Below are 20693 nucleotides of genomic sequence, written 5' to 3' on the forward strand. Positions count from 1 at the left end.
GGTTACAATGCGTGCCTGTATGGCAGGTATGTTAGTCACACACGTGATTATGCATTTATTTTCAGAATATTTTGGGATCTCCCGGAAAGGCCCCAAAGATCCACTGGTCGATGGCAATTTGTCAGGTTGGTGACCCCTGCTGTAGACACATTGGCAGATGTTTGGCCTGTATCTGAATTGAATCTTCAGTTGAACAAAGTCTGATTCAAATGTGAGCATGTGCTATTCCACTGATTTACATCTGGACTTGGACTACATGGAAGGAACAAAAACAACATAAGAATTGGGTCTTTTGAACAGTGAAGTGTAAATCCAGCCCAACACAACAAGCGCCACAGGGTTCCCAAGGCCATGTCCACAGAAAACATAGGCATTTTTAAAAAGAAACTAACCATGTCCACGCGAACACAGCTGCTATGCGTTTTGGCCTTTCACTCGCATTCTTTAAAATCTTGCCATTTTGGAAGTGTGTCCCTTCTGAATTTGGTCACATTTAGGGGTGTCCTGATACAACTTTTTCACTTCCGATACCGATATTGGAACCTTGGAAATTTGTTGATACGATATCAGCAGAAATCATGATAAATACTTTCATCATTTTGTAGTGTGGAATGTTCGAAAAGGCTTGATAAAGTGAAATTACTTTTTTTTTTTTTAAACAAAAACTATTTTGGGTATAAAAAACACTAACCTTATGACAGATTTATGCTGTTGAAGTGGAGTGGTAAATGTTTCTGGTGACACCTACTGGGCACGATAATCCACTGAGTTAAGCGCACGACACAGTAAATTGAATGACACTGACACGTTTGTTACTGGATACTTTAATTGGCTTCTGCCTTAGAGACTTTGAATGTGTAAGTAATATGCAACTATAACTATTTAATACTTGTTTACATTGACAAATGTGCCGTTTTAGACTGCAATACTGTCCAATCAAGGACACTTATTACGTATATTTAGCTTGTGTGCTTATGTGTCGTGTACTGTATTTTTCGGAGCGACTTATGTGTGAAATTATTAACACATTACCGTAAAATATCAAATAATATTATTTATCTCATTCGCGTGAGCGACGAAGCAAATGGCAGCCATCGTCACACACACGTCAGCAATCGTCACTCACACGCCAACCAATAAGAATTCGGCGGGGGCGGGTCATGGCAGAAGTGCATTGTGGGTTTTGGAATGCTAACTGCTACTGCCGGAGCTATTAAAATGGATCACATTAATGTTGGCGGTAACTTATAAAAACTGAGAAGGACTGAACCAAAATGGCACCGAAAAGGAAATCATATACTGCAGATTACAAGCTGGACGTAGTGAAATATGCAGCAGAAAACGGCGATCGAGCAGCAGAAAGAATGGACGCTAGCGGGGCATACCAGGAGCGACACCGGGGAGGAAGATTTCATGTCATTTAGCGATCAGGAGTGACAGATTGTTTGGTAAACGTATAGCATGTTCTATATGTTATAGTTATTTGAATGACTCTTACCATAATATGTTACGTTAACATACCAGGCACGTTCTCAGTTGGTTATTTATGCCTCATATAACGTACACTTATTCAGCCTGTTGTTCACTATTCTTTATATATTTTAATTTGCCTTTCAAATGTCTATTCTTGGTGTTGGATTTTATCAAATAAATGTCCCCCAAAAAAGCGACTTATACTCCAGTGCGACATATATATGTTTTTTTTCTTCTTTATTGTGCATTTTCGGCCGGTGCGACGTTTACTCAGGAGCGACGTATAGTCCGAAAAATACGGTACCTGCTAGCTCATAGTAGCCTAAAATACATGGAAAGAGCAACCTTGTGTGCTTATTGGAGGCCATTTAGACATTGGCTGGCAGTCCTGTATTGCACACTGCAGGACTGCTTGTATCGGACATTTTAGATGCAAGAAAATATCATCCTATACTTGCTTTTTTACTGGTATCGGACTGTTAATTAGAGTTGGGACTCTTTGGAAACCTCACGATTCAATTACGATTCAAAAGCTACGATTCGATTAAAAAACGATTGTTGCTACACCTTTAATTTGACGCAGTTTTGCATTTCTTTTCGTTTCACTAAATAAGCGTTTATTACTTGTGACTTTTAAAAACAGTGCATTTGTAATAAGAAAAAGTTAAATTAATTCCCATCACATTTATTAAATTAATGGAAATGTGTGACAAACTGGAGCATCAGTACCCTATAGTAAAGGAGCAGGTCGGATCCCTCGGTGAGGTGGCTCGCTGCAGTCAGCCAAATTTTAGAACGGGTTGCATTACTTTATTTACAATAAATAAATCAATTATTGATGTTTACTAATCGATTTTATAATCGTCCATGTACGAATTGCGATGCATCTAAAAATCGATTATCTACTGATAAGACATCAACATCGGATCGGAACACCCCTGGCCAAAATTGTACTTTGTCATCAGATTGTTGACTCAGCAGGACAAGACGATTGTGACATTTTAGTCGTTAGTTTTGGAGTAAGCACGTCCTAATTGTGGCCTCAACCCTAATATTCATCACTCTGCTCTATGTTGGCTGTGCAATGGCCCACAGGGACCTCTGAGGCGGCTCCCACAGCAAACAAGCCTCCCCCATCGCACTACACCACCCACCCAACTGGTTTCCAGGGGAGGGGCGCTCTCGTAATGCTGTCTATGTCGCGGATGTCAAAACAGGAAGTGAGCAGCGACATTTCCCCGTAATAACTTCCTGATGCTGGCCCAAGCAGTTAGACATGCAGCTTCCACCGCCATCTCCCCCACTTTTCATCGACTATTCCCACACTTTAACATGATGTGAGTGACATTGAACAAACAGTGAAGACAAGTAAAAAAAAAAGTATATATACCTTACTCTGGGATGTTTCTGTACCACTATTGGGGCTACCAACCTTTTCTCCCTGCAAGGCAGGTACAGAGTCCCGGAGGCTGTGAAAGCTGTCTTTGATGTGGTCCCTACGCTTGCGCTCCAGCGCATTGTGATGTGCCCGTTTGTCTGCCTGCAATGAGAGAGTCACAAGGCCTTCAGCTGGGCAGCACAGCGGCGTGGGTAGACGGTGGCGGGCGGCCGTGCGGCGCTCGGCCAACACTGACCCCGCCTGCTAACTAGCACCACTCTGCCTTTAGGAAGGACACGTGCACTGTGCTTTCAAGTGGGTGTTGTTTTTTGATGACGGAAAATTACCATGGCAACAGAAGTGGACAATACGCTGAAGGGCAAGGCTGCCATGTTAAAGAAGGGGGAACAAATCCGCATTATCTATTAATATACACAGTGACCCAAAAAAATTTATAAATCTGTTCGTATGTGGGCTCTGTACCGAGGATGTCGTTGTGGCTTGTACAGCCCTTTGAGACACTTGTGATTTAGGGCTATATAAATAAACATTGATTGATTGATTGATTAATTTAAAAGGTTTTTTTCTTTTTCAGAGTACCGTATTTTCCGCACCATAAGCCGCACCTAAAAACCACAATTTTTCTCAAAAGCTGACAGTGCGGCTAATAACCCGGTGCGCCTTATATATGGATTAATATTAATATTTATTTTCATAACGTTTAGGTCTCGCAACTACGGTAAACAGCCGCCATCTTTTTTCTCGGTAGAAGAGGAAGCGCTTCTTCTTCTACGGTAAGCAACCGCCCCATAGAAAAGCAAGCGCTTCTTCTTCTACCGTAAGCAACCGCACCCGCCCCCGTAGAAGAAGAAGCGCGCGGATATTACGTTTCATTTCATTTGTGTGTTTCTGTAAAGACCACAAAATGTCTCCTACTAAGAGACACGCGTACAAGGTTCCACTGACTTTTGATATTCCTGTGAACCGCACTGTGGATACAACGGGAACACGTACGGTGAATATTCGCACCACAGGGAATGAGAAGTCGTCTTCACCGTGGTTCTAGCTTGCCATGCTAACGGCCAGAAACTTCCACCCACGGTGATATTCAAAAGGAAGACCTTGCCAAAAGAGAACTTTCAAGCCGGCGTCATCATAAAAGCTAACTCGAAGGGATGGATGGATGAAGAAAAGATGAGCGAAGACACCGGGTGACTTTTTTCACGCAGCTACGTCCCTGTTGATCTATGACTGCATGCGCGTCCACTTCACAGATGGTGTCAAAAAACAAGTGAAGCACACCGAAGAAGAATAATTCGATGGATTTGTGGATGAGTAATAACTTCAGAAAGTGAGCTTTAAATGTTTATTTTGTGTGTTGTGTGACATTAACGTTCGAGCAACGTTGAGTTATTGATGTTGCTATTGCTCTGCACTATTTTGAGTGTTACTATTTTTGTGATTGCACATTTGCACATTACATTTTGGGAGTGAACAGAGATGTTAGAACGCTGGTTTGTAATATATTATTAAAGTTTGACTGACCTGACTGTTTTGTTGACATTCCCTTTAGCGTAGCGTAGGTGCGGCTAATAGCACGGGGCGGCTAATAGGTAAACAAAGTTTTGAAATATGCCGTTCATTGAACGTGCGGCTAATAACACGGGGCGCCTTATGGTGCGGAAAATACGGTATACAATTGTGTGCATAAAACCTTTTGTGTATGAAATCTTTCCCAAAAGATCTTTGTCAACAAAGGAAAATACAATTTGCATGGAGGCCTAGTTCTCTAACACATAGGTGTCCAACTCAAGGCGCACCGTCATTTTATGTGGCCTGGCGTGTCATTTTATGTGGCCCGACGCATTATTTAGAGTGGCCCGTCACATTATTTAGTGTGGCCCGACGCATCACACACAGGTGTCAAACTCAAAGCCCGGGGGCAGATCTGGTCCACCGCATCTTTTTGCCTGGCCCGCCGCATCATTTAAACTTGGCCCACCGTGTAGCTCAAAATGGCCCGCTGTAGCATCATTTACTGTGGCCTGTCGCATCATTTTACGTGGCCTGGCCCGCTTTGTCATTTCATGTGGCCCAGCCTTTTGCCGGATTATTTTGTGTGGTCCGCCGTATGATTTAGGGCGACCTACTGCATCATTTGGGCCACATAGGACTAGGGTTGGGTATCGTTTGAATTCGAACGATTCCGATACCGATTCCGGTTCTTTGTTTCGATTCCGATTCCTGACGATCCACGATTCCGATTCTTTTAAGAGGCAGGGTTCAAAAAAAAGTTTAGGATATTTTAAATGAGCTAGCTAACCTACATTCTTTCTGAATGAAATAGTCTGACATTCTCCATCAATTTTAATTCTATTAACTTTTTATGAACTTTACTATAAATTCCTCACAGGGCTGTTTTCAACAAGAATATAAATATCAAATCTATGAACTTGAATATAAATATTATAAATTATGAATACATTTTCCCAGGGGTACACTTTCCTCAAGAGAGCTTTATTTTTGAAAACCTCATGAAAACACATTCACACACAAGTGTATGATGCTGCAGGAAAACACATTTACACACAAGTGTATGATGCTGCAGGTACTTAAAAATGTTACCGTGCTCCCACTGATGGGCTAACCTGGTGCAGAAAAGCAAATAAACAATAAGAAACAACTTGCAAAACCCAGTCCAGATTAGCAGCAGGTACAGTATAAAATCAGAGACAGTTCTTGTTTAGGAAAATGACAATATCCGCCTTCTCAGGCAGGATGCGTGAGCGTTCTGGACAGATAGTGTCTCCTGCTGTGGAAAATACACGTTCGCTGGGTGTGGAAGAAGCTTGAACGCATAAATAGGAGAAAGCGCGATATGACAGCAAAGGATAAGTCTTTTGTTGGTTCCACCGGACCACCACCATGTAGCAAGGTTGTCAGACATTAGTATCGGTGGAACGTCCTGGTACATCTGCAGCTCTCTCTCCACTCGTTTCTTGATGGACATGGAGCTCTGTTATTTCGCGGTTATTTCTTTTTTTTTTTGTAAAGTAAAGCCACACTTTCGACCGCCGACGCCCGCTATCCATGCTTGAGCTTGACTGACTCGCTCGGCTATGCTAACACTTCCGGCGGTGGGCGCTTCTTCGTTGGTGCTCAGCGGCTTCTTCTTCCGGTTCGGCTGATTTTTTTTTCTTTTTCCGGTCGGCTGTCTGGGTATCGAAAATAGGAATCGAAATTTAAACTTTTCAACGATACCGGGAGAATCGGAAAGTTAGTCCCGGTTCCAATCGATACTCGATACTCGATACCCAACCCTACATAGGACCAGGCCACACCATTTAGGATGGCCCAGTCCGCCGCATCATTAAAACTGACCTACCGCGTTGCTTAAAATGGCCTGCCGTTGCATCATTTACCGTGGCCCATTGCTTCATTTTACATGGCCTGGCCCGCTCTGTCATTTTATAAGGCCTGGCCTGCTGCATCATTTAGCAAGCCTGCCTTATCATTTAATGCAACCCACTGCATCATTTGGTGTGGCCCGCCACATCATTTTGCATTGTTAGCCTTTTCATTTAGTGTGGGCCCCGCATCATTTACCATGGCCTGGCCCACCACGTCGTTTAATGTGGCACACCACGTCACTGTCATTTTTACGTGGCCTGCTGCACCATTTTACATGGCCTGGCCATATTGGAGCAAGTTGTGTTATTGTACATTTATATTAATATCCGTCAAAGACCAAGGAGCTGGTCATTGTCTTTGGGAGGTCGAGTCCAAGGTCACAAACTATTGTGATCGAGGGAGTCGAGGTACAAACCGTGGACTCATTCAAGTACCTCGGGTGTGGGTGGAATAAGCTGGACTGGACTGTTAACACAGACCACTTGTACAGGAAAGGACAGAGCAGGCTATACTTCCTGAGGAGGCTGCGCTCCTTTAACAATTGTAAAAAACTCTTGTGGATGTACTGCCAGTCTGTGGTTGCCAGTATTCTGTACTACATCGTAGTGTGCTGGGGGGCAGTACATCTAAGGAGGACAGCTCCAGACTGGAGAAACTGATCAGGCGGGCCGGTTCTACGATCAAAATAAAACTGGACTCACTGGTGATGGTGGCAGAGAAGAGGACTGTGGAAAAACTAGTGAGCATCCTGGATGATGCCAGTCACCCTCTGCATACCGTTGTCAGTAGCCAGAGGAGCCTGTTTAGTGCTAGACTGCTTCATCACAAGTGCAGGACTAATAGACTAAAAAACTCCTTTGTCCCACACGCCATTAGACTGTACAACTCCTCTCTGGGGGGGAGGGAGGGTACTCGGATGACAGGGGATGCAAAACAATAACAGTGCAATACTTTTTCATAACATGGTCACTACTGTCTAGTTTCTCTTGTTATATTCTTATTTTACTGTTATATTTTTATTCTCATTGTTGCTTTTTATTTGTATTCTTATTGTAATATTTTTCTATTTTGTTTCCATTTATACCCCCATTATTTACTTTTTAAATTCGATCTCAACTCTGTACACTGCTGCTGGAATTTTAATTTTCCTGAGGGAACTCTCCTGAAGGAATCAATAAAGTACTATCTATCTATCTATCTATCTATCTATCTATCTATCTATCTATCTATCTATCTATCTATCTATCTATCTAATATGTATTTACTGTTACCCCTATGGAGGCAGCCATGATTGCGATGTGGCCCTCAATAAAAACAAGTTTGACAAAAGTGATACACTGTAGTGCAAGCACATTTTGTAATAAAGTTTCTTGGGTTGTCTTGCTCCAACAAAAAGCTGAATTTTTGACTGGTATCGGAAGTTCAAAGAGTATGGGACTATGCAAATTCTTAAATCGAAAGTCCCCATACGGAATGGGTTGGGAGTAACTGACAATTTTAAGCGCAAAGTTTGCCTCTAACGCCCATTTGGAGCATATTTTGGAAAAACTTTAATGCAAAGCGACCAAGATAACTAAAACTTTGGGAATGTATTGTACACAGACTGAAGTTAAATGGACCTTAGCAGTGGGGTTAAGCAATATAGCCTCATTGTATATTATATACTATGTAAATGATAATAGAACCATTTCAAAACAGGCTACAAAAGCTCCTAATTTGGCTGCTGACGTATGTGGTAACATTGTGTCATTTTTAGTTTAGTTTTGTTTTAGTTGTTGTTTCAATACTTTACATTAGTTTTGGGTGACACTACACATGTGGGTATCGATTCGATACCAAGTAGTAACAGGGGCAGTATTGGTCATACCAATGCTGATACTAAAAAGTATTAATGTAACCACTGTTGTATTGACTATATACTGTCACTATTTATAAGTATCCGCCCACCACTGTTTATATTTAACAGCGGTACTCTAGCGGTTAGCGTGGCTTATTGTATCCTCCTACGATGTGTAGTGTAGCATGTTTACCTATTGCTGGTCTTCCAATGGACTGTGCACTGTGGCGGGACGGACATTAGGAACTAGCGAGGAAGCTAAAATTGCTTTGAGGACACGTTTGTTCGATTGTCGCTGCCAAAAATGCGGGACACGGTTAGAATGTGTCACCAACATGCTTTATCAAATATAACGACATTATTTAAAGCTCTATCATCGGCTAAATTTATATCATATATATTGCGCAACCCTACTTAGTAGGATTTATAACATGTTTTATGGGTTCTGTTTTTTTAGTCACCCTGTTAAATTTAAGATGCTAAACTGCTCCCAAAGCAATTACAGTATATGTCACTTTCTAAATGAACTTGTACTGCTTCTAATAGGACACTTAAAAAAAGTCCATGAATTAAACACAGATGTCGCTATTTGGTCTTTGCAGTGAATTATCCCACTTTGTTTTGAAACACAAGTTGCAGGGATTTTTACAACAAACTACATGTCCAGGAGACTATTTCCTGCAGAAAAATATAAATATCCCTTTCACATTGAGCAGCAAAGCAAGATATTGTCCGAGGCCAACTATTGCTTTTAATTCAAAAGGCTAATAGAGCTGAGTCTGTATTAGGGCTGGACAATTTTAGTCACAATTTAAATGTTGGCCTCTAACCATCATTAAAAAATAATAATCAAAAAAGATTAATAGGCCATGCAACGTGCATGCTTATAACGATGAAACGGATGAGTGAAAAAAAGACCATGTCTACTAGAAGTTTGGGACCTCACCCTGGTTGCTACTTTTTATTTGACACAGCACAGCGCTAGTATGCCAATCAATAATCACTGAACTCAATAAAAAAGTATGGTCATATGATTTCCGCGTTCACGTAACCAACAAAACGTCATCCATTGTTAAACACAGACTATCAAGGAAATTGTAAAAATCTGTCATCGTGACGAGAAGGAACATTTGTTTGGGAACATTCATCCACAAAACACGTCCTGAACTAAACAATGTTGAGACGGCCACTTGAAACACCAACTAAACTAGGAAGCTAAAAATAGCAAGAACAATCCATGCACCCAAAACATCTGCTTGTGTTGTTGTGAACAACATCATCGATGCAAGATCAATGTACAAACAGGTCGGCGGTTGCAACTTCATACGCGATTTTAACAGTCTCATGTCGCCTCCTTACTCGTCAGCACACTTTCCCCCATCACAATAACAGCGCAATGCGCAACATCCGGTCTGACTGTGCTAACTAAAGAAAAGTTTCACAAGCATAATGTACTTAAAAGCGCTTGTTAAATCACCAAAAATTATTCCCGGGCGCGGCACCGCTTCTGCCCACTGCTCCCCTCACCTCCCAGGGGGTGAACAAAGGGTTTGGTGAAATGCAGAGGACAAATTTCACCACACCTAGTGTGTGTGTGACAATCATTGGTACTTATTGATACATTTATCATCTCGGATGGCGATGATTTCGCCTACAGGAGAGAGGTGGACCGGCTGGCGTCCTGGTGCAGCCTCAACAACCTGGAGCTGAACGCCCAGAAAACAGTGGAGATGATCATGGACTTCAGGAATGTCACAGCCCCACCACCCCCCCTCACCCTGATTGACTCTCCCACCCCCGTCTCCATTGTGGACTCCTTCCGTTTTTTGGGCACCACCATCACCCAAGACCTCAAGTGGGAGCCGACCATCAGCTCCTCTGCTGGGCCTCAAGAAGGCCCAGCAGAGGATGTACTTCCTGCGGCAGCTGAGGAAACTTAAGGTGCCGACCGAGATGCTGGTGCAGTTTTACTCAACCATCATCGAGTCCATCCTGACTTCCTCCATCACTGTGTGGTTCCCCGGCGCCACAGTCCAGGATAAGCATCGACTGCAGCGCATCGTACGTGCTGCTGAGAAGGTGATTGGCTGCAAGCTCCCATCCCTTCAGGACTTGTTCTCCTTCAGGACCAGGAGGCGTGTGGGTCGGATCACAGCTGAATATTCTCACCCTGGACACACACTATTCTCCCCTTTCCCCTCAGGCAGGAGACTACGGTCCATCCAGACCCACACCTCCCGCCACCTGAACAGTTTTTCCCCTCAGCCATCAGGCACATGAACAATAACTCCTAACAGTAGCTCCTTTGAATTCCTTCTAAGTCTATAACAAGATCTGATAGCTCAGTTACAGCTCTTGTTATTATCAAATCTGTGTTATATGTGTTTTATGTTGCACGATTGCACCAAGAAAAATTCCTAGTTTGTGAACCCGTTCTAAAACAATGGCAATAAAACGATTCTGATTCTGATTTACACAATTATGATTTGACTTAAAATACTGGTCAAAATTGTCTAAAGATGTATTGCTCCAATAAATGTGAGGATTTTTACATTTAATAATGAACATTTTATAAAATGTTATAAATGACATAAAAAGACAATACTCATGTTTTCATATTAATAAATAATTGTGTTATTAATCGTGATTTCAATATCAATCAAAATAATCGTGATTATTATTTTTGCCAAAACCATCCAGCCCTAGTCTGTCGTGATAAACTTCCACTATTCCATTCCACAGAGTTGTTAAACCTCTGACACTACCGCCGAAGCTATAAAATTGCCACGTCCCCCCCATTCTGTGACATTACAAACTTTACAGGACGCCTGAAGGGGGCTGATGTTGTGGCTGTTTGCCCTTTAGGTGTTGTACAACCATCTGTCTCAAAGCTAACGACTACACCAACCCCCCAAAACACCTCCCAGATTGAGTACACAACAACCAGTAGACACACATTTAAGTTTAAAGGTAAGCTAGTAAGTAGCCATTTTACATTAGGATATCTAATCATTTGGTTACAATACAATTACCAAAATAGCCGATACAGCTCCAATTTCAAATAACATGTATGAGACGTACAGGACTGTGTCAGTGTCAAATTAGCTAAAGACACACCCTGCATTACCTGACTAGACGCAAAATTGTCTCCCAGTCTGAGGACAAAGACACAACCACATGATGCAACACCGCGTGGGCTAATCAGCTGCTGCTGCTGCTGTACTTGTTTTTGGCCCGGCTATCAAAACCATGGGTTGGGTTTGATTCCGTGCAAATCTGCAATCATAAAGTAGTGATCGTGCCATGGAACAAACATGACAGCATACAGATATGAGTGTGTATCACGTCTGGTGGGTGCGGCTGTCAGCTTTTTCCATTCTCGACGTGAAATGAAAATGACTCCTGAAAGAGGAGTAATTAGCATCAATGTCATGAGGCCATAATTAAAAACAGTCTCCTACAACTAGACCATCACCCACAAAGTTTATCTCGATGAGCCCTGCAAAGCATCAAAGAGACAAATTCACCACAAACGCCATCTTCAATCGCGGACTAACAACAAACAAGCATGTTACAACTGATATGCCTTCATTAAAACTGACAAGACACAAACACGCGTCCTCCTGATGGCGTGTCATTACAAGGCTGGCAGCTATTTTCATACTCTCTGTAGGTTGTAATGGTGAAATACAGTTTTGTCACTCTTATTTCTCATCATACACATCTTAATTGTTGTGTATACGTTGACAGTCACAAACACACCTAGAATACCTTTAATGACTGAAACCACAGGCATGGTCTGTTCATAGATCTGACCTGGAACAGCCTGGAAATACTACAAAGCGATTAAGTATTTCATATTTTCTTACATAATGTATTTGTTCTTTCCTTTTGAATAGAAAAAAATACATGTACTGTATGCAATTGTATATCTTTGAAACCGAAGTATTACAAAATATTGCAACACAATATACTATCATACAATTTTAACTATGACTTATAATTTCAAAACAAGTTAATAATCAAATTGAACACTGTAAAAATGACAATAGTTTTTACGGCAGAAAAAAAGCAGCACAGTTGTCAAAATCTTACGGTAAAAAATTGTGGTATCTTTTTTCATTTACAGTAATATACCGTAAACATAATAACCAGGGATTTTAGGGTAAAAAAGTGGCAGATCACTAGTCTATCATGTGAAAAACGGTGGTACCTTTCTTTATCTGCAGTAATACACTGTAAAAACAACAGTAGATTGTACGTTAAAAAATTGGCAGCTCAGTGGCGAGAATTTTACTGAAAAACATTTTTTTTTTACATTTACAGTAATACACTGTAAAAACAACAACCGTAGATTATATGGTAAAAGAAAATGGTAGCTCAGTTGACAAGAATTTTACCCTAAAAAACAGTGGCACCTTTTTTCCATTTATAATAAGACAACTCAGTAAGTCGCCAGAATTTTCTGGAAAAAAAACAGCTGTCTTTTTTAGCATTTTTTTGTGATACGCCTTAAAAACAACCACTATAGACTTTACAGTAAAAAACTGGCAGCTAAGTCGGCAGAATTTTACCGTGAAAAACTGGTACCGTTTTCCATTTCAGTAATTATTGTAAAAAACATAAATTTTTCGGCCATATCAACATCACGCCACCTAGTTTATTGTGGCCCACCACATTATTTAATGCAGAGGTTCTTAATCTTTTTGACATAGGGGCCCAATTTTTCCACTATAAAAGAGGACTGGGGCCCACTCACATATTAACACTAAATTTGTAATCTTACTCTTGATTTTAGTCATATTGAATAATTATATTTAACCTACTTACAGTTTAACAAGAAAAACCTTGTCAAATGATATGAAATTGTGTGTTAATCACAAAGATTATTAATTTAACACATGGAATTTAGGCTTAAATCAGGCTGATTATACAAATAAGTACTAACCAATTATACTGCATAGGAAAAGACTTATACAATTATGTTGTGCTAACAAACTAAATTAACAATGAATATGTTTCTTAACTAAACTGTCAACAAAATAAAAGTACAAATGAAAATACAGCATCATCACTATAGTCACAACTTTTGAATAATTTAAGAAACTTCTCTATGATTTTAGCTCCAGGCTCCCGTTTGTTTGAGATTGGCATTACTGCTAAGTGTAATACAACGAAGTACTGCTGCAGCATATACGGACCACAGTTGAGAAACAGATATTTTTTGCGGCCCTCGAACGAGCGCTCGTGGCTCAACAATGGGCCCAACTCTTTGTTTGAAGAAACACTGTGCTAGGTCGCAGGGATCAAACTCAAGGCCCAACACGTCACTTAACGTGGCCCGACACGTCACTTAACGTGGCCCGACACGTCACTTAACGTGGCCCGACACGTCACTTAACGTGGCCCGACACGTCACTTAACGTGGCCCGACACGTCACTTAACGTAGCCCGACACGTCACTTAACGTGGCCCGACACGTCACTTAACGTGGCCCGACACGTCACTTAACGTGGCCCGACACGTCACTTAACGTGGCCCGACACGTCACTTAACGTGGCCCGACACGTCACTTAACGTGGCCCGACACGTCACTTAATGTGACCTGCGCAAGGACGGAAATAATGAATTTGTTCTTTAAATTTTGACAGAAAAATGTATTGCATTGCATATGTTCTGCACTTAAATATTATTTGATCATGCAATAAGATGTTCCAAGCATTTTTGTGTCATCAAATATACGTAAATATCTGCCTGTTACCTTGATTTATGATTTCAAAGCAAGCTATCCATCAATCTGTTAAAAAAATATGTAATAATCAAAGACCTGTGCAAATTGTGTGACAAGGCTATTATATTAATATATCTACTGTTACAAACTGCCATAATTGCAATGTGGCCGTAAAGAAAAACAAGTTTGACACCCCTGTGCTAAATGCTCTAAATTACAGGCTTTGTTTTCAAAATATGATAATGAAATATGACAGTGTATATATTGAATATTATCACATCAACCAAGGGAATAATAATATTTTGGTGAATGAAAATGTAATGTAATAAAATATTAATGGATCTAAATTTCCAAACAATCATGCATCTCTGTACTATTAAGATGTGGCGGGTGCCTTCCATGCTGCGTTTGTGGCTCAGCACATTCGTCACCATGACAAACAGGTGTCCAATTACTGCGCCACCACTATCAGTCTGTCATAACAGATAGTCCTTTCAACCCCCCTTTTTCTCTGTGACACTGCACGCTCCCTCCATTCTATTCATACCTGACCATGGTGCATTACATAAGTGCTCCAGGTGGCGAGAGGAAGGAGGGAAGAACTGGTAATTCTTCGCTTTGTCCTGCGGACAGCGTGGAAAAACTCGGACAAAAGACAGGCGCTCCAGTCGATGAATGACACCCCTGTTCCAAAAATAAAGTTACAAATAAATATGTTGGATTTCTTACACTCAGGCTGCATATTAGCTGAGGAAAAGGTTTAAATGTCCAAATATATTCAGAAAATCATACGCCTTAAAATTCTTTATTTTTTTGTTTTAAGTGAAACAGTTTGGAGATACGTGCTTTTTATTGGACAAGCAATGATAAAGCTTATGAATAACTGATGCTATTTCACACAACGTATCGAAACAACGTTATGTTTTCATGCGTTCTAAGTAGCATGTTAGGGGAATTATGTTAATGCTTCTTAACCTACTTGAAGAAAATGCTGCTGAAGGGATCTATTTTTAGTGCTGATTCTGTCAGTTATTATTGTCGAGAGATCACCTTTACCTCACCAAAAAATACCGCATTTATTCTAACGAGAAAATTCAAATGTTAGCAGGACGGGAGTATCTGATCCAAATTCCGATTGTTCTGCCTTGCCTGCGACAAATGCTATTTTAGTTTGTCGATACTAGGGAAGTGCCGACTAATCGGCCCATTTTTGTGAAACAAGTACGTGATCGGCCATCGATCCCCTCTGCTTTACTTTTTAGTCCCCCGGCTGACAAGCGGCTAGCAGCTAACTATGTCTCTACATGCAGTGAGGAGCCGTTCCTTTAAGTTAATAATTACTTCCATTACGGAAAATCAACTTTTCTTAAACATGTTACACATCGAGAGCAAGCCAGAAGTAGACATGCTAATCATTAAGCTAGCATCTAAAATATTTTGAAAAACACACATGAAATTAGTGATTAGTGTAGATGGAAGTACAGTATGTTACAACCGAAAGTAAGCGGTTAGTAACAGGAAATTACCTAGTAGATTAACTGTTAGAGAGAGGATAATACAACAACACCTGTTGGGTTGTCATTATTGTTGCGGCCAGGACTACCCATGAGAGGAGGGCAGATCGATTGATAAAATCGGTGGTGTCGATACCAAGAGCCGTATCAGTACCAACACTAGAGTGATTGGAGTAATATTTTTATTTTTGTCCTTTTTGTTTGTGTTTATGAACTCCCAAAGAATTTTCCCATCTATTTACTTTTGTTTAGTTTACTTTTTTTGTTTACCAATTGTATGTAATAAATATAATAAGGAAATAATTTAAATATTGTGTTGACATTGTTAAACTGTCAATAGCACTCATAAATAAATTTAAATATTTACTGTTAGTACAGTTGGAACAAAAAAACATTTAATACCGTACAATGGTTAGTTTATAACAGCAATTAGATTTACATTGTGAAACTAATAAATGACGTAGGCTTATAACACGCAACTCAAGGTATTTCAAGACTTATTTTGATATAATTTTGATGATGACTTACATCTAATATAAACTTCAAATTGAAAATTTCTGAAAAAAATTTTGTGTTCCAAAACTGTAATCCACGTTCATCAAAATTAGAGCAATACAAGCTTTACATATTTCACTTTGTATGTATAATAGAGGTGTAACGTTACGTGTATTTGTATTGAACCGTTTCGGTACGGGGGTTCCGGTTCGGTTCAGAGGCGTACCGAACGAGTTTCCACACGAACATATGAAGTAGCCGTCTAAGCTAAAGTCTTAACAAGCTGCTCTGCTTTCTGCCTCTGTCTCCTACACAGCATCCAGCATTGTCCCACCCACACAACCATCTGATTGGTTACAACCTTAGCAGTAACAGCCAATCAGCAGTGCGTATTCAGAGCGCATGTAGTCAGTGCTTCTGCGGTGGGGTTGGCAGATAGGTGTTTAGCAGGTGAGCATCAGGCAGCGTACACTCCCCAAATTAAAATAAACACCTCACAGTCAACTACTCGTAACATCACTATGGGCCCGTTGACGATCTAGAAACTTTAAACTGCAGCTCAGCTCGCTCGCAGTCCTGGCTTGAAGTGAAGGCTAATTAGCTTTTAGCGTAACGTTAGCTAATTTTGCGGTGTGTGTGTGTGTGTGTGCGTGTAATTATTAGTAATGTAGCAGCCTAGTTTTGAATGGCAGGGTCCCTGCTATCACATGTTGATAAAAATATAACATTTACATAATAAAAATCAACTACAGGCTTCCCAAATGCTGTAATAAATGAAGCATGATGAGTTGACTTGAAACTGTTTAATGTTGCACTTTTTATATGTAGAAGAAAAGTTTTGTCATTTTATTTAATCTGAGCAACAACTTGAGGCAGTTTAATGTTGATTAACGTGGGCAAAATGATTATAGTGTTCCCAATGTTAAAAGGATAAAGCCATTGTTTACAAATTTGGTAAATAAATAAACAAAACATTTTTATTTTATTGTTTTCTTACTGTACCGAAAATGAACCGAGGTATGTACCGAACCAAAATTTTTGTGTACGTTACACCCCTAATGTGTAATAATCGCGATTATATCACATTAGTTTCACATTTGAAGTTGAATTTCTGAAATGAATGGACTTTTACACAATGTTCTAATTGTTTTGAGTTTCACCTGGACATGTGATCAATATTGGTATTGGCCGATATCACTCATGGATGCGCCTGATTGGAACATCCTTAGTTGATACCGAAAAACTGTATCCTTAGAAACCCTGGAAGGTATGTTACACACTACCAAGGAGGACTACTCCATAATTTTATTTTATTAATTTCCAAAACTGCAACAGTGAGACTTTCATAATTAACACATGCAATGGCGGTATAAACTTAATGTGAGCTGTCTAATTACATGAGGTGGCCAAGGCAGAGGTGTTTGTTGTCGTTAATGAACGTTCACATGGTTTTATGGGGGAAAGAATACCACTTTGTGTCATTATCGTCTTTGGAGACATAACAAGCCGGATGTGTTTTTGTTGCTCATAAAAAAGGGCTGACAGTCAATTTCCAGGTGTCAAAACCAAACAGCAGCAGAATGTTGTCAACGTGGTCATACTAACTTCACCCAGGCTAAGTCTGCTCGCAGGAACATTTGGAAACCGGCCAAAACACAATAAAATAAATAGCCTAATTTGTGAGACTTCAACCCAGTGAGCCCAAAACCAGCGATAAAGCTAGAATGACCACAGAACTAAAAATAAAAGGAAACTTACTGTGGCGTTCAGTTAACATAACGACAAAACTGTCAGTATAATGGGTCTGCAGCGACAATAACGAAAATAGAGAACTGAATTCCACACTCCGTCTATAAATTAACAGTTAGATTTCAAGTTAACCATTTATCCGTTTCATGTTTTGCTATACAGCGGTTAACTTATTTTTATGACAGTTTAAAATATTAAAAATCTCGCATTATACTATTTTTAAAAAGTCTCAAAAGTCCCAAAATAGTGTATGATGCTGTAATAGCAAGTAAGACCGAATGGTCACTGCGGCAATTATCTACGCCAACTAATGTAAAATAAAGCTTGTATTTCGACTTTTCGTTATCAACTTAAATTATAACAATTAGCTGAGAGATCTCTTATCTCAAAACACTCAGAAGTTGAGGTACCACTGAGGTTTAAACGTGCTACAGTATTACTGTGTCTGTAGCTTCAATGCTTATACTGCTTTTGTCCATGCCTCTCTCTGGACAGTGAAAGCGCTATTGTGCGCTTAACCCACTTTTTACATTTACATTGTAACTTCGCACTTGATCAGCGTGATGCCGTACATAAGATAAAACACCGCATTAGAAACAATAGCATAGCTATATGAGCTTAAGAGCATTTTGGCATGTCAGAAAGGACAGGAGTTAGCTTGTTTTTGACGACCAAATAAGGCAAAATCCACCAGCTAAACTATGTCGATTTTTCTAAACATTTCATTTTAAAATGTATTTTTCTTTTTGATGACGCTAGAAAGATTTGGTGTTGTTTTGTTGTTATTGCTGCTATTCGACAATATGAAAATTTCATATCACGGTTATCGTGACCAAAATTATTAGTTATTATGATTACGGTATTGTTGAAATTGCTCAAAAAGTACTTATATGATTAAATCTTTTGACCAAGTTATTTTTTTAATAACTAAAATAAATACACACATTTACAAAATCCACTATTTTGTCTTTCTATTTTTAGTCTTAGTATTTTACCTGCTTTAATGTCTAAGCTTTTATTGTTTAAAATATTGGTTGGTAATGTAGCACTCTATTATAAATGTGTTTTTTTTAAAGTGCAAAACTAAATATATTAATATATTTTATTATTTCTGGCGGGCGTCGTGGCATCCTGCTCTGTTCAGCAGTCTGTGAACGCATCGTAAAAACACCTCCATATTGATTTTTTTTTTTTAAATATATAGAACAAGCACTCTGTTCTAAGAGAATACAGGTTGTAGGTTCAATGTGCACAATTGAATAGCGTAGTTGCTCAGACAGTAATGTTTGTATAACTTTAGTTTGGGCTATGTCGTTTTTAATGTGGAACGACGTCCATACAATGTCTCTTGTTGTTTTCATGTCAGCATTTAAACTAGCGAGCCGGCGCCAATCAGTTTGTGAGTTTATCAAAGTGCAGATATCAATCATGGTTTTTCCATAAGTTTTACCGCGGTTTTCAATTTTACCGTTTATTGTTACATCCCTGGTTGGTATTGCTGCTATTTTGACTTTGTCTTTTGTTTACATATAATATATACTTTGTTTTAATCAGCTCTTTATCTGTACTTGCTTCAAAATAGACACAAGTTGAAAAAGTTTTTTTTTTTTACAGGCTAAAAAGTAGCACAGGTTTTAAATAAATATTTCTGAATGAAGTAGTCATCTTTTTGTCATAATTGGTAATTAACACTTGCCTAAAATATCTCAAGCTAAATTTAAAAGCCGATTGTTTATATTAGAGCCACTGAATAGAGATGTATACCTCATCGTCCGATTAGTCGACTAATCGTTTAGTCGATAAGTCGACTATCAAAATATTCCTTAGTTGCAGCCCTAAAAAACTTATGCAAGCCAACTGTTTACGTGAGCAGCTTGTTACTAAAGTAAATTCAGTGTTTGTTGAAAGGGACAAGCGGTAGAAAATGGATGGATGGATGTTAAGACACACTTTGGTTACAATACCGATAGCCAGAAAGTAAACTAGTAGTTGAGTGTGGAATAGGGCTTTGCCATATGGCTGTAAAAACTGTATCACGATACAAGTGTTTAATATCAATCGATATCGATAATTAATATTTTTTATGCCCTATCAAAAATAAGGACCATAGAAAAAATATATTAAATGTAAACATCCATTCATCCATCCATTTTTTACAGCTAAAAATGTAAACATTTTTATGTACAATGTAACCAATAGAAAACGCAAACAATCAATGTATCAAAACTCTAAAATCACATTGAACACTTAACAATATCCTCTTAAAACTAAGGTGCAAAAATAAGGAATATGTAAGAAATGCTTAATAAAGTGTAACAAAAGAGTGCAAAGTGTGAAAATGATAACCTAGAGAAACCTAAGAACAATTTTCTACAGGTTTAATGTCAGAAAGTTACAGCTGTGCTCTAAAAGGTGAGTACCTAAAATGGTGTGGTATTACCGGTTTCGGTGGGGATGAGTGCCTTGCATAATTTACAGACCACATTTTTCTGACTATGGTCCGTTTTAAAAAATCCCCCAAAACTGCCGAGGTGATTTTTCCCAGTTTTATCGATAAGTTCTTCCGCCTCTGCAGCACTCATTTTTACTTTCTCTTCTAACTCCATGCAAAAAATCAACTGCGAAACAACAAGATGGCGCAACCAAAAAGATAGATACAGTTACCTGATTGGCTCTTAGCGTGTCCCTTTCTTCGATACCAGAGAGCGAGTGTTTTGAAAAAATAATCGACCGTTTTTTCAAAATAATTGTTGATATCGATTATGTGTCTATCGCGATATATTTTTATATTGTTTTATCGCCCAGCCCTAGTGTGGAAAAACCGTGCATTAACCAAAATCGAGGTAAAAATGTTCACTAGATTGTTGATCAACGCCCAGCCCTAGTTTCAATTTGTGACGCCATGAAGACCTGTAACTTCATAAGCGGAGATTAGACACAGTCTAATGGTGGAGCTTCAGGCAGGGACGGAGAGGTGCCCCCCCCCCCCCCCCCCCCATTCAGGATGAGTCATGGTTTCTGAAAACTTTACAAGACTCACCATAGGGATTTAGTAGGTGTAAAAGATTTTTTGGGCCTTATTTTCACTCTCACATTTTACTTTGC

At 39.5% G+C, this 20693-nt stretch overlaps 1 protein-coding gene across 10 annotated transcripts in view; it reads right to left on the minus strand.

The window, feature by feature from the left end:
* Positions 1–20693, minus strand: part of max (myc associated factor X) — a 39233-nt gene that overhangs the window by 13464 nt on the left and 5076 nt on the right. For 4 of the 10 annotated variants that reach the window (XM_062034424.1, XM_062034423.1, XM_062034427.1 and 1 more), the window contains one exon: positions 2906–3013. In XM_062034424.1, the coding sequence (XP_061890408.1) occupies positions 2906–3013 (108 nt within the window). Of the gene's footprint in view, positions 1–2863; positions 3014–14377; positions 14523–20693 lie in introns of those variants that run through there. The other 6 variants (XM_062034420.1, XM_062034419.1, XM_062034421.1 and 3 more) reach the window with 4 other exon arrangements.

Source organism: Entelurus aequoreus, linkage group LG23 (genome assembly GCF_033978785.1).
Source record: "Entelurus aequoreus isolate RoL-2023_Sb linkage group LG23, RoL_Eaeq_v1.1, whole genome shotgun sequence".
Lineage (NCBI taxonomy): Eukaryota > Metazoa > Chordata > Actinopteri > Syngnathiformes > Syngnathidae > Entelurus > Entelurus aequoreus.